The following is a 12939-nucleotide window of genomic DNA, read 5'->3' as shown; positions in this document are numbered from 1 at the left end:
TGAGTGTCCGGAATACTAGTAGAATGTTTGAGCTTAATTTGAGGATGCTTGTCGTTGTTGTCGAGGTCCAAAGCGACTTTCCTCATTGGGTAGTTGAGTCCAAGAGCCTGAGGCCGACGGAGGAAACAAACGTTTTGCGGCCACAAGTTCAGATCGGGCGCTCTCCGTTGAAACCACTCATCACAACAACCCCCCATCATTTACTACTACCTACTTTCCATCAGCTGTGTCGCCCTCTATTTCCCACCTTCCACCCGGATTCTGCAACGATAGTTTACTACATTCTCAAACTGCCAGAGAAAATATTTTGATCTGACAACGGAATCCCCTTTGCCCCTCATCGAGTCCCCCGAGTTGACTGACCGATTGAAACTCCGCCAATCTTGCCACTAGCAAGTGGCTTTGCTTCACTGCTCCTCTCTACACCGCACCCTCCATTACACAAGGACCGTTACCCCGGACTACACACACACGCTATCTCCCTTCTAATCCTACGTTCCCTGCGATTGCTCCAGCTCCCGCTTCTGATCCTTGCGAACCAATGAGAACGTTCTGACGGTCTGCCGACACCATCATAAACACTTCAGCCATCCTCATGGCGCGACGTTACCAGATTGACGAGCTGTTATGGCTACGCTCGTCCCCCCTGGTCGCTAAGCCTGCGAACTTACCTCCGGCTGAAGAATGGATGGGGTAGGGGATTCTTGTGGTTGCACTTATGACCCGGAGACTGACTTGGCCGATGTTGAACTAGCCCGATACCCGACCCAACGACACAGAGAAAAACCACCGGCCCTCGCGATCCCAATAATCCAAACGAGACGACACCTCGACGACCTAGCATTTTTGAGACTCGCCATGTTTCCCGCAATTCGAATTCAGGTAAATATAAGAGCATTGTCTTATGGCTGTCCTTCATCGGTGCAGAGACGGACTGTTCTAAAGAGTTCATCGCTAACTGAGGACATTGTTAATTCCCTGTAGAGGATATTATTCTTGGGCCACCGAAGACCGCATTTGCGTCCGCATCGCGCATACCGGGCAAAGGCTCGATAGATGCTACTGAACGGCCATCCAGGCAACCTGATTCTGACGACATCAAGAATGACCGCTTAAATTTGCGCGGCAAGTTCTTCAAGGATAGGGAAGCTGGTGATAGCAATTTTGACCGACGTGACGGAAAGTCGGACCCTTTCACCCCTCGTCGTGGGGACAGAGATGACTGGAACGCCGGTCGTCCTCGTCGCACCTTTGGCCAGGATGATCAGGAAAGAAAGCCAAGGCGTAACGGGGAATTTGATCGGTGGGAATCTCGTGATTTCAATCGTGACCGTGATCAACAGACTCCAAATCATGAACGGGGAGGGAAAGATAAGGATAGTCGATTCTTTCCTCGAAGAGACGGCCAGCCGGCGCGTGCCCGACATGAAGGAAGCTGGTTCCGCGAGGACGGCAATCAGGACGGGCCCGATGCTGAGGAAGAAAAGACCCCGATACGGAGCCGAGATTGGCGCCGAGACCGGCACGGCGCTGACCGGGATTGGACTCGAGGTGCTAAATTTGAACAGGATCCTGAATGGTTGGATTCCAATGATAAGGAAGAGCCCCGAAGGGTGCACACTCAAGAAGATTTCGAACGTTGGAAAGAAAGGATGAAGGCGGGATCTTCTCAGGCTCCTGTAGATGAGAAGAAAGAGACACCCGTGGACTCAACTCCGGCCAATGCTCAGAAGCCGGAGCCAAGACCAACAGACGGCGAAATCTTCAGCAGCAGCGGGACACCGTTTCAATCAGACACGGCAATGGAACGCTTTTTCGGACTTCTGGGTGACTCTAAATCTCCTCAGGAAATCGCTACCTCGTCACCTCTAGAGGCCCCCGTAGTCAGTCAGGCTACACCTAAGAAAGAAAATATTCCGGGAAAGCCCTTCAAATCTTCTCGTTTTGCTGGGTTGTTTAGCCCGCCTCCCGGCAGCCCAGCAAAAGAGACCGATTCGCAGCTGGGGAACAAGTCTCCTACTGTCCAGCCGTCAACTACTGATGCTGACCAGGAAGGGTTTCAGCGTATTCTACAGATGCTGGGAGGGAGCAAGTCGCGCAATGCTACTCCTCACAACGATACCGCGCAAGCCAATCGGCCTCCATCTCTTCCTCAAGCAGACTCTGTTCAAAGCGCTATCTCATCCCCTTCTCGCGAGCAGATCAAGCGGCCAGACCCCATGCTCATGCAGGAGAGTTCTATGCGGAGTGCTCCCCCTGCTATGGATCCTCAAGCCCGCGAACGGGAACATTTACTTCGCCTAATGCAACAAGTCCGGGTCACTCCTGTTACAAACCAGGCTCCAGGTAACCATGGTCAACCACAAAGCGCCGGCGCCGTTTCTGGTATGATGAATATGCCAGAAATGCTCCCACCCCCTCCAGGGCTTGCATCTGCACCAAAGGCTCCCAACTTTATTGACGATCCGGCGATAGCTAATATGCGGAGAGCGGAGCCTGATCAGCTTCGCCGACGACCCGCAAATGGACCTCCGATGGGTTACTTTGAGGATATGCCGTTCCCTCAAGGCGGCCAAGTTCCCATCACTCCGGGTGGAAGTCGGGCTCCTCAAGGTCAAGGTCTACCTGGCATGGGCGTGCAGAGACCGCCAGGCTTTGAACACTTGCCACCTCCTGGATGGGCTGGCCATCAGCTTCCTCCACAGCAGGGCGGCGGTCCCGGCCCTCTCGCTCCCCCACCGGGTATTCCTACTCCAACACGGGGCGTCAACCCTAACTTCATGTCTAATATGATGCCAATGCATGGCAATGTTCCACCGCTCGGTGAGCGTCAACCCTTCCCACGTGGCGCTGGCGGCAATGGATCAGCCGGATTCCCGCCTCCCCCGGGTATGATGCCCCCCCCGGGATACATGAACGGCCCTCCTCCGTCTGGCTTCCCGCCTATGCCACCCAATGCCGAAGCCTTGATGGGTCTTGGTCATGGTGGCCAGGGCCCTTTCGACGGTAACCCCGGTCCACAGGGGCCTCCACATTCCTCTCGGCATTTATTGGATATGTTTGGACAAGTCGGCGCTGGAGACGCCCGGGGCGGCATGGTAGGTCCGGGCCAATTCAGATAAGCAGACATATGGATTAGGCGCGCTCCTTGCTTGATGCGAAACTCACGTGGCATATGGCGGGATTATTGCCGGGTGTATCAGGCCGCTTTTTTGCCAAATTTGATATGTATTCCAAGTCTATGTGTTGCTTTGTCTGGTGCCCACCGTCTGTGCGTAGCAAGGACTGGCTTTGATCTATTTAAATCTCCTGCCATATGTCCCGAGAGTGTCAGAAGAGTGTGAATGGGGTTGCAGCAGCAGCTTCATTTCTAGGCTGATCGAAATGAAAGTAATAGGCGGATTGGACAATCTCTAGTGAAGTATGTGATCTAAAAGGATAGATCATACTAACTCTACTTGCTTAATCAGATGACTGGATACTTGCAATCTATCTATTACTTGAATCGAGGTTCCTATCCGTAAAATACTCGCTCACTATATACTCATATCTTTGATTCTGTTGGGTCAATGTGCAGGTGATTGGCTGTGAATGCCATGTTCTAAGTAGTTCTGGTCAGTGAAGGGCACCATCGAAAACTTGCCAGCTAGTGTTTCGTCTTGTTCAGTGAATTTGTAGTCGGGCAGGGCACTTCGCAATGCACTATTGTACATCTTTTGCAAACTATACAATTCTCTTCCACCTACTGCACATTGCACATGCATCACTTCAATATTCCGTGATCAGTTTTCACAATACAAAGTAACTCTAGGTTACCATGGCACCCAATCCAAAGGCAAGTAATTTTTTTTTTTCTAAACGTGTCTGCTGATCTTCAAACCCCCTTGCTCCATTCTCCCGTTTGGACACTTTTTACTCCATACCTACAGCCTTCACCATAGCCATACATCCACCCAAGCGAACAAGGTAAGTCTTTCAGCTATTCATCTATTCATCCTATCTACACTATCAGAGTACTTAATTTATAACGAATCAAAAACCAGAAACAACACAATAAGTCAGAGGGACGCAGAGGCGTCAAAACCTCAACCTGTAATCGACATCCATACTTTTCTGGATAGTAATGGAGAAGAAAAGCCCATCAGGGGCTTATATGTATTAATAGAAAAGAGGAACAGCTAACAGATATAATCCACGCAGCTTGGCGATATGATGGACGAGGTCGACTTCGAGCTTTGCTTGGACATCGATCAATATGTGAGTAATTCCACTTCCTCGGTTTCATACTCGGTAGAAATCATACGAAACCCTGGAGGTAGACAAACCTACATCTTCATCAAGAATAACCAGAAGAAAAACAGGTAGCCGCCTCTCGCCGCGAGTCAAAGCGACTATCCACCCAGTCCACCACAGGCTCAATTAAGCACGACAACGTCCGAACTGTGACAATCCCCAACCCCAAGGTTCGCAAGCACGGGGAACTAGACTCGACCTCTGACATCGACGAAAAGCACACCTTAGAGCCGGTTCACCACGCACGACCATGCAAGAAGCTCAAGGTCGCAAACCAGGCAGAGTCTGACCTCGAGGATGACCACGATCGCACCTATCTCGATATCGCGATCAAGCGCATCACTACCCACCACGATCAGGAAATACTCTCAGACGCCGACGACACAGATCCAGAAACCCGTAACTCAACTAACGCCTCGACCACGGCCGTCAGCGAAGATACAATGGATCTAGACAGCGACACGGACGCGGAAGTCCATGCCAACTCGACCAGCGGCAGCATAACCACAAGTCCGTCTCACTCTTACATCGCTCGTCCATCCCATCTCTTCCAGATCTTCGAGGATCCGGATGACTCGCATCTGGAGAACCATCCCGGCCCCGTGTCTAGCTTTACTACTTACTCCTCTCCCGATGAAGATAAGGAGAATATCCGCGACGATGATGCCTACGAGCAGCGGGAGCATACCCTGGGAATGGGGGTTAATTTGCAGATGTGGACTCGTCAATCTAATAATCGGTTCTCGCATGCGGCCAGTTCCAGGTACCAGGGTGTTGATGGGGGAGTGGATACGGATGAGGCGGATACTGATGTTGAAGAGTTTTTGACCGAGGGTGGAGAGGGTGCAAGGGAGGTTGAGATGGAGGATGTGAGAGTGTCGTTTCATTCGTTGGGTGCTGGGGAGGCTTCATTGCTTCCTCTGGCTTTTCCTTTGCCTTTAAGGATTCCTTCCCCCGGAGTCGGTCAGGGTGGCAGAGCTAGTGGTAGGCGTCGCTGCTTCGGCCCTAGGCCTGTTGTGCACTTTGAGTGATTCATGATGTGTGAGATGACGCTTTCCCTGGGGCCTTTTGTATCAAACTCCTTGTTCTAACCGTCCTTGTCGCCTCTTTCGTCTTGTCTTTCCGGGGATCGATGTATTGTACTTTTATTACTGGTGTCGTGCGGTTTGTTGTTTTTTCTTTCTAAATGCCCTGTGTCTCGGACTGGTTTACCGGGGAAAATACTCATGTCGGATGGATATCAGATTTATTTGATCAAAATGGTACTGTACAGTCTTAACTTCCATACTGTATTTACAAGGTTGCCTATCTGATGCGAATACGTTCATTACGTGCTTCTCCTTTCGCTCATTAATGACTACTAGTCAACTTAAAGATAGCATCACAATGAGTTAAGTGATATCCAATGAAGTAAGGCCAAGTGTATTCAAAGGCAATTTAGATGATAAGTATAGTATCAAAATGATGGCATTGAACTTCCAATCCAAGCAGGAAACAGCAGTTAGAACTTATTGTGAATCAACCAAGATCAGAAGTAGCTATCAAAAAGTCAAAATCTAAAAGAAGCATAATATCAGAGCTAACAAATATTGAATGAAAATGACAAGTAAATCAAGGCCAATCCAATGGAAAGGATAGCCACGTCCATGCATTAACGCCTGGGTTGAATGAAAATCCCACCTGCTGGCTCTTCAATGACTGCTCCCCCAAACATCTTGAGGAGATCAATAATCGAATCTCGGTCTTTCAGAACTTCATCTCCCATAGTACCGGAAATATTGGCCGTTTTGCGAGTTTGCATTTTGAGTAGATATTCATCAATTGAATCTTTGATGATGATCTTGACAAATTCCACATCCTTAGACTGGCCGATTCGATAAAGGCGACAAAAGGCCTTGGAGAAATGATTAGTTGAGCCTTACTCAGAAGTGTAAAAATGAATGAAATCGAAAGTGTGTGTGTGTAGTACCTGTTGTTGAATAGCTTCATTCCACCATAGATCCACCAGGATACATTTGTTCGCCATGGACATGTCGAGTCCGATTCCTCCAGCCTTGAGACTGGCAATCAAGATCCGTACCTCTTTCTCATCTCTGAACTTATCCATGCTCTGCTCACGAGCTTGTAAACTCAGTTTCCCGTGCAACTGCGTGCGATTAGCAGCGCTCCCTCCATGGATCAAAGGCAGGTTGTGACGAAGATTAGAACTTACGGAAGTGGCCACCCATTTCTCTTTATTGCACATAAGCCCGACCAGCCGAAGAAAGTCAAGAAACTGAGTAAATATGACGATTTTCACGTCCGGATTCTCGTCAATCCAACCCTTGACGATCTCTTGTATCTTGACAAGTTTGGCACTGGTCATTTCGCCACCACTCACAGAAATCCAATCTACCTCCTCGTCTTCATCCACTTCTTCATCCTCAGATTCATCTCGGCCGTGTGAGGCAACTGCTGGAAAGCCACCCATAAAACCTCTTTGTGTCTTCTTCTTGTTCTTCTTAGATGGTTTCTTCTGCTTCTTCGTCTTTTCGACTATGAGAGCCGAAGGTGGCTCCCGGATCTCTCCATCGTCCGCGATAGGGCACATTGCAGCTGCTTCAATGCATGTATTGCAACTTGAGCAGATCCGTGTTTCACCCTCCTTCATGAGAAGGTAATAACATTCCTCACAATACAGATGCATGCAGGACGTGACCAACGGATTCATTGGCATGAATCCACAGGACGCGCATTTCCCCCTCTCAAAACGCTCCAACCACTGCTCATTCTCGTGAAGCGTTGTCATGAAAGCCTTGAATTGTTTGGCAAGCTCTTCCTTATCGCCATGAAGCTCCTCTACACAAAGGCCCGGGAAGCCTTGAGTCTGTGGAGTTGCGTGCAATTCGGTATCCTTTCTCATTGCTCTAATCCATTGTATGATATTGTAGGATGGACTTTCGGGGCTTCTCTCCACTTTCAAAATATCGATAAGCTCCCGAATCAATTCTTTGGAAAGAAGCTTCTTTATGATATCTTGCGCAGTAAGCATATGGCTGGAAAACATGCGCAGCTTCAAAATCATCGTTAGGAAGCATCGGTATTGCTTCACTCTAGAATTTTCCACATGGGCGAAGCCTATATATATATCGTTAGTGAATTGACGGCGGTGAAGCAACTTTCACGTACCATTGATTATCTCGAAGAATGCATCGATGATAGCATCGTACATTACCCTCTCAGCTTTACAGAAATCTGTCTGTACAACCCTTTCGTCAATATCGGGCAGCTTGATGATAGGTAACGAGAAAAGCCGACTAGAATGCGTTCGACGAAACATGAAAGATCGGAGGAGATTAACCAAGCACTTATTAGCTTCACCATCCTAGGAACAACGGTTAGAAATCTAGTTGATACACAGATGAATTAGAATCTTCACCTTGCAGTATAACTTCCAGAAATTCTCATAAGTTCCGGTGCGAGGAACACCGAGAAAATCAAAGAGCGGATAGAATTCCTCTACACAATTGTGCACAGGCGTTCCACTGAGGACCCATTTGTAATGGCCAGTGAGAGCTCGGACAGCGGTAGATATTTGGGAAAGGTGATTCTTTATGACGTGAGCCTCTGAGAGTTATGTCAGCTTTATTCAGACCCATGTAACTGTGGAAGCACATATACCGTCTAAGATAATCCTCCTGAATTTGATCTGATGTAAAGGGCCCACGTCATTCTCATAGGTCTCTTTCCACCATTCAATAAGTTTATCTTTGTCGGCAATCTGACTTGGGACATTGCACTGAGGGTAAGATCTCCGAACTTCATCATACGTAGTTATTCTGTGGACTGATGAGTATGTTGCAATGCCCGAAGAGGGTATTTGAACGTACACGATGTTGTGCTTCTGGATACTCTTGGGAACGTCAAGTGTCAAGTATCTCGCGTTTGCACGATACACAAGAACTTCGCCTATTGCATCTATTTCACAATGCTTTTCGAGTTGCTGCATCCTACAATGTTCAGTTTGCTGAAGGGTTAGATGCGAGGTTCCTTGGGCTTACCAGTGTGAGACAAGCTGCGATGGCACAACAATCAATGTCGTCCTCACAGGGTCAGTTGGGTCAGGAGGTCTCCCATCGACGATATTGGCTATGTATACATTAGCCACCACGGACTTTAACAGCCAACATATTAGAAAGATATTCACCAAGAGTTTGAATCGTTTTCCCGAATCCCATGGTATCACATAGAAGACCTCCATATGGCGGCTGGGATGAGTTCTCTCGATCACGCATGAAACCAGCACCCAAGACCTGGTAATTGTAAAGGCTTGTCTTCATGCCCTTTACTTTCCAACCACCTTTGCAATCGCTTCTCGCACTATTGTTGAACTTTTTAGTTGCCTCCAAAATCTTTCTCTTATCGTCCTTCGCTTGTTCTTGCTCCTTAGTCGGGATTTCAGCGATCAATTGGAGAAGTGCTTTCTCTTTGTTTCTCTCAGTAAAGCCGGGGGCCGCAGGTAGCGCCGAATTGACATGTGCATCTTCAATGATATTGGAAGCCAGGAGAGACTCCAAGTCGAATTCGGGCTCTTTACCTTTTCTAGATCGTTTGGTTGGGCCAGTTGGTCCGCTAGCCTTGCGCTTCTTTCCTGACTTTTTTTTGTCTACTTTGCCAAGAACAACGTCAAGTCCAAACTGCATGCTTCGTCGTTTCTCTTCAGCAGATATCTTATTCTGCCTCTTCTTTCTCGTTGTTTTCTTCGGTTCTTCTGTGGGCTCTGCTGCGAGCTTAGACTCATTTTGTTCTGGTAGCTGCACATGAGATGAACTTTCTTGGGCGGGCTCGGGGGTAACGAATAAGCCGGGATTTTCCTCATCCCCTACAAACTCCTCGTACTCGTCATCCTGCAATTGAAGTGCTTCTCTGTTTGATACCCTTGTTTCCCTTGCCTTTTCTTGTAACTTGGCGGCTTTGTATTTCACTGTGTCTTCCATGGTAGGATTGACAAGGCCTTTAAACCAGGACTTAATTACATCGAACCTAAAACAGTCAGTCATCATACTACTCTGAATGGGTATGAGCGTCTTACTCTGATGTGTCGTTATCATTCACGGAGTCCAACATCTCGTCTGGCCACTCCAAGGATTCTGGATCAGCTGGCCTAGTGGAGGGACCAGGCTCAGCATCTTCAATCTGGATCGATAACGATGAAGCAACTGCTAAGTCATTAACCGGAAGCTGGTGATCAGAGGTCTCATTTTGAATAAATCCTGAAAGAGCCTGTGCAATATCCATTGGTGGGTTGAGGTCATCATCCAGCTCATAGAATGAAAGGTCGGGGACGACCACGGTAAACGTATGGCCTGCCTGAGGATTGTTTTGAGGCTTTGCGCTCGTATCGGTAGCACCGAGCGCTGCTTCTGCGCCTCTGCTCTCAGGAGCCATGGTAGTTTCAGACATGTGGCTGGGTTCCGACGATGAGGGTAGCTGTGAGCTCCTGTTTTGGAGTGCTAGTAAGCCTCTGGCAAGGGCACCTTTTGCTCCCGCTTGCTCTCGGCGAGTTTCAACAGTTTCGGATAGAGAGGCTGAGATATCAAGTTCCTGGGGCGGATCCATGGTGTGCTTTTGTTGGATAGTGGAAGGTAATTGTAATGGGTAAGGTGTGGAAGGGGCTTAAAGTAGGAACAAGTGGGAGATGATATGGTGACGGGATGTATGGATTAAAAAGGGATATGGGATAGAAGGACTAGAGGATGTATAAGAGTATGTAGGATCGAAAGTCTGTATGGAAGGGAATTATGATGATTAGTAAACTTAGGATGAGAGCTAAGGCAAAGGTATATGTGAGATTTAGAAACGGGTTCTTGGTGAGAGAAAATGGAGATGTTAAAGAGATCGTAGTGGAGTCGACCCGAATTGATAATGGCGTGCCCGAGATGTGGCTAAGGTAGTTGAAGAGAAGAGGCGGAAGGTAACGGGAAAGGAAAATAGTGATGGATGTAAGGTGATCACCAAAGGCTGTAGAAGTTGGAGAGGGTGCAGATCGGGTGAGATGAAAGAGAGATATGAAAGGAAGAGGTGTGATATCAGAACAAGGTTCTAAAAAGAAGAACTATGATAGTGAGTTCTAGGAGTTAGAATGCATCTTGTCTTTGCTGCGCCTTAGTACATATACAAGAATAACAATGACGATTTAGCGGCCAGAATGTATAAGTTTGATTAAATAGTGTATGATTAAATGATTCTAAGACGGAACCCAAAAACGATGATTAAAAACAGCTAGTGAAGCGGCATAGCATCATCTATAAAACATGTATGGTTAAATGGGAATCTTTTATACAAAGGCGGAAAACAGAAATGTGAACGTAGAATGTGAAAAGTTCCTGGAAAAAGATGGGAAGAGAAAGAAAGCGTGTAAATAAAGCGAGGCGACGCGGTAGGTGTTTGGAGATAGCCCATGGGCGTTACCAGGAGCACGACTGTGGCGTGTCTCTTAGTATAATGCCGCAAGTCAGCTGTATGCGGGCAGTTTAGGGCAGTGCACATGTAGGAACTGCAGCGAAGTAGACGTACATGGCAGCTAAGCTTCCCTTTTAGTGGTCAAAATTAATCAGCGTTCGTTGCGTCAACAGTCCGCCCAAGATCGCTGGTCAATGAGTACACGGACAGATCTGAGAAGCTCTCGTGTGTCGGAGCGGGTAGGTTTCTCTTGTTGATCGGCTGTGTGGCACGCTTTCCAACACAGCTGTCGGGTGGAAGGTGGACAGGAGACATCAAATCGCGAGTTTGGCCAGGAAAAAGGCCCTTGTCAAGGTCACTTTGCCACAGCCTGCGTGATGCATCGAATGCCTTGTTGACCAGTCCTCGTCGAAGCTCTTCGTATTCTTCAAACAATCTGAGTAGCTCACAGTCGGGATTCTGCGCCAAGAGCTTGGAAAATATGATCGCATCCTCTACCGCATACGCGGCCGATTCATCGCGCGGGGGCATCTATATCTGTATTAGTCTTGTTACGACAAAATACGCTGGGAATACGAAGAAACTTACTGCGTGCGCGGCATCTCCGAGTAACAGTATCCTATCTGTATGCCATTTCCCTCGTTGACGAACCTGGTACACGGGGTATAACATCCAATCCTCGGTTCGATCAATGATCTCGCGGATATATGGCAGACTTGACATGCCGAACTGCGCCCGGACCAGGTAGCGCATTGACATCCTCATATTCTTTTGTGCCGCCAGGTCCGTTCCCGACATCGCCTGGTACTTCTCGATCAGGTGTTCGCTCACGCGGACGATTGCCGCTACAAAGAGCTTCTCGTGTTTTGGGTCACAGTAGCTCGTCAGGAGCGAACTATGCCGGGCGAGGTGCACTGCAGTTTGAGTAAAGGGCATCGTTGCGGTAAAGTTCCGGGCGTCGGCCATGCTTTGTATGAAAGAGACACCGGTATATTCGGACCGGTTGCCGGGATCTACGATTTTCGTCCGTGTCGCCGAGTGAACCCCATCGCATCCCAAGACCAAGTCCCCCGTGGCGGTTGAACCATCTTCGAAGTGCAATGTGACATTCTCCGCCGTTGTGCTTCCCCCGATCAGTTTTTTGTCGTAGTGAACTGAGACGTTCGGCAGCCTGCGAGCCACTGCCAGCATGGCTTCTGACAAAGCGCTGCGCAACACCCGACGACCCTTATAGCCACCATATCCGTGTCCGTTCTCGTCGGTAAATCGGAGGGGGCCCAAACGGCGGCCGGCACGCACGGAAAATAGATCAATTGCATCCACTTCAATCCCAGCTTGATCGTCCATCTGGTTCAACTCGGATAAGACCCCTAACTCGTCGAGATACCTCTGAGCGACCGGCGTCAAACTGATGGCGCCGCCGGACGTCGTGAGCTCCGATGCGCCATCATACACCGTGATTTTCAATTCGGGAACGACGGGGGCGAGCTCGTTGGAAAGGGCAATGGCGCTGGCGAGGCCAGCAATGCCGGCACCGACGACGAGAATATCGCGCGGCATTATAGGGAACCCGTTGTGTTTCGTTCTTCAATCGGGGAGGCCGACAGACACACTGTCGTCGGAAAGTGCCAGGAAAAAGCGGGCCAGAGCGAAGATAAATCGGTTGGAGAGGTCACACAGGGGCAGGTATTTGCCCTGCAGTTCGATTCATGATGTCTCGTTGTATGCACATCGTTGCACTCGTCAATGATTTAGTGTCAATTTAATTTAAATTTTTTTTTCCCCGTTCCATCTTTTCCCATTCCAGATTGGGGTGTCTCCGCGTCCGGCCGAGAGCTCTGTTAATTCGGGCGGTCGGTTAAACGATGCCGGGAAGCAGAGCCAATCAAGGGCCCACATTGCCACCCCTCAAGTGTCATATCCAAAGTGAAGAAGTTGGCGTTCCATGGATCCCCCGAAACCGCCTCTGATTGGCAGCCCCCGGCATAAGCTTATAGCGCCCGGGGGTTAGAAAATAGACGGGTCTAGACATGCAATTTCCTTTCTTCACGGAACCAACCGATCATTTTGATCTATATCTCATCTGTTAAGCATCATGTGGTCTTAGTATTGGCAGGAGAGCGAAGCATTGGGAACTGTGTCCGTTTGAATTAGGCATTATTCATCATGATCCAGGATCGATAACGCTAATACACTACAAGATAT

At 48.7% G+C, this 12939-nt stretch overlaps 3 protein-coding genes across 3 annotated transcripts; 1 reads left to right on the top strand and 2 right to left on the bottom strand.

The window, feature by feature from the left end:
- Positions 1-104: 104 nt before the first annotated feature.
- Positions 105-5324, top strand: F9C07_2247836 (uncharacterized protein; the record flags this gene model as incomplete). Its single annotated transcript, XM_041295479.2, has 5 exons — positions 105-693; positions 755-882; positions 985-3098; positions 4201-4257; positions 4362-5324. Exons 1-5 carry the CDS (start codon positions 596-598, stop codon positions 5322-5324), a joined length of 3360 nt encoding a protein of 1119 aa, XP_041151434.1. The 5' UTR covers positions 105-595.
- Positions 5325-5944: 620 nt separating this feature from the next.
- Positions 5945-9891, bottom strand: F9C07_2076592 (DNA repair helicase rad5,16; the record flags this gene model as incomplete). Its single annotated transcript, XM_071508826.1, has 11 exons — positions 5945-6187; positions 6263-6439; positions 6506-7410; positions 7462-7657; positions 7712-7899; positions 7954-8111; positions 8163-8282; positions 8334-8421; positions 8480-8874; positions 8971-9315; positions 9365-9891. 11 exons carry the CDS (start codon positions 9889-9891, stop codon positions 5945-5947), a joined length of 3342 nt encoding a protein of 1113 aa, XP_071367285.1.
- A 575-nt stretch (positions 9892-10466) lies between these two features.
- F9C07_2287176 (monooxygenase) lies at positions 10467-12811 on the bottom strand. The gene is made up of 2 exons (XM_041295490.2): positions 11323-12811; positions 10467-11265 (listed from the first exon to the last, which is right to left on the bottom strand). The coding sequence occupies exons 1-2, from the start codon at positions 12292-12294 to the stop codon at positions 10882-10884; spliced, it is 1356 nt and encodes a 451-aa protein (XP_041151436.1). The 5' UTR covers positions 12295-12811; the 3' UTR covers positions 10467-10881.
- Between the last annotated feature and the right edge of the window lie 128 nt (positions 12812-12939).

This window comes from Aspergillus flavus, chromosome 8 (genome assembly GCF_009017415.1).
Source record: "Aspergillus flavus chromosome 8, complete sequence".
In the NCBI taxonomy this organism is placed as follows: Eukaryota; Fungi; Ascomycota; class Eurotiomycetes; order Eurotiales; family Aspergillaceae; genus Aspergillus; species Aspergillus flavus.
This window is presented reverse-complemented; position numbering and strand designations above follow the sequence as displayed.

Bases quoted from the DNA above. Each gene is read 5' to 3' on its own strand.
- F9C07_2287176 (XM_041295490.2), bottom strand. From the start codon at position 12,294: ATGCCGCGCGATATTCTCGTCGTCGGTGCCGGCATTGCTGGCCTCGCC. The intron at 11,266-11,322 runs GTAAGTTTCTTC...ATACAGATATAG, and splicing joins TCGGAGATGCCGCGCACGCA to ATGCCCCCGCGCGATGAATC.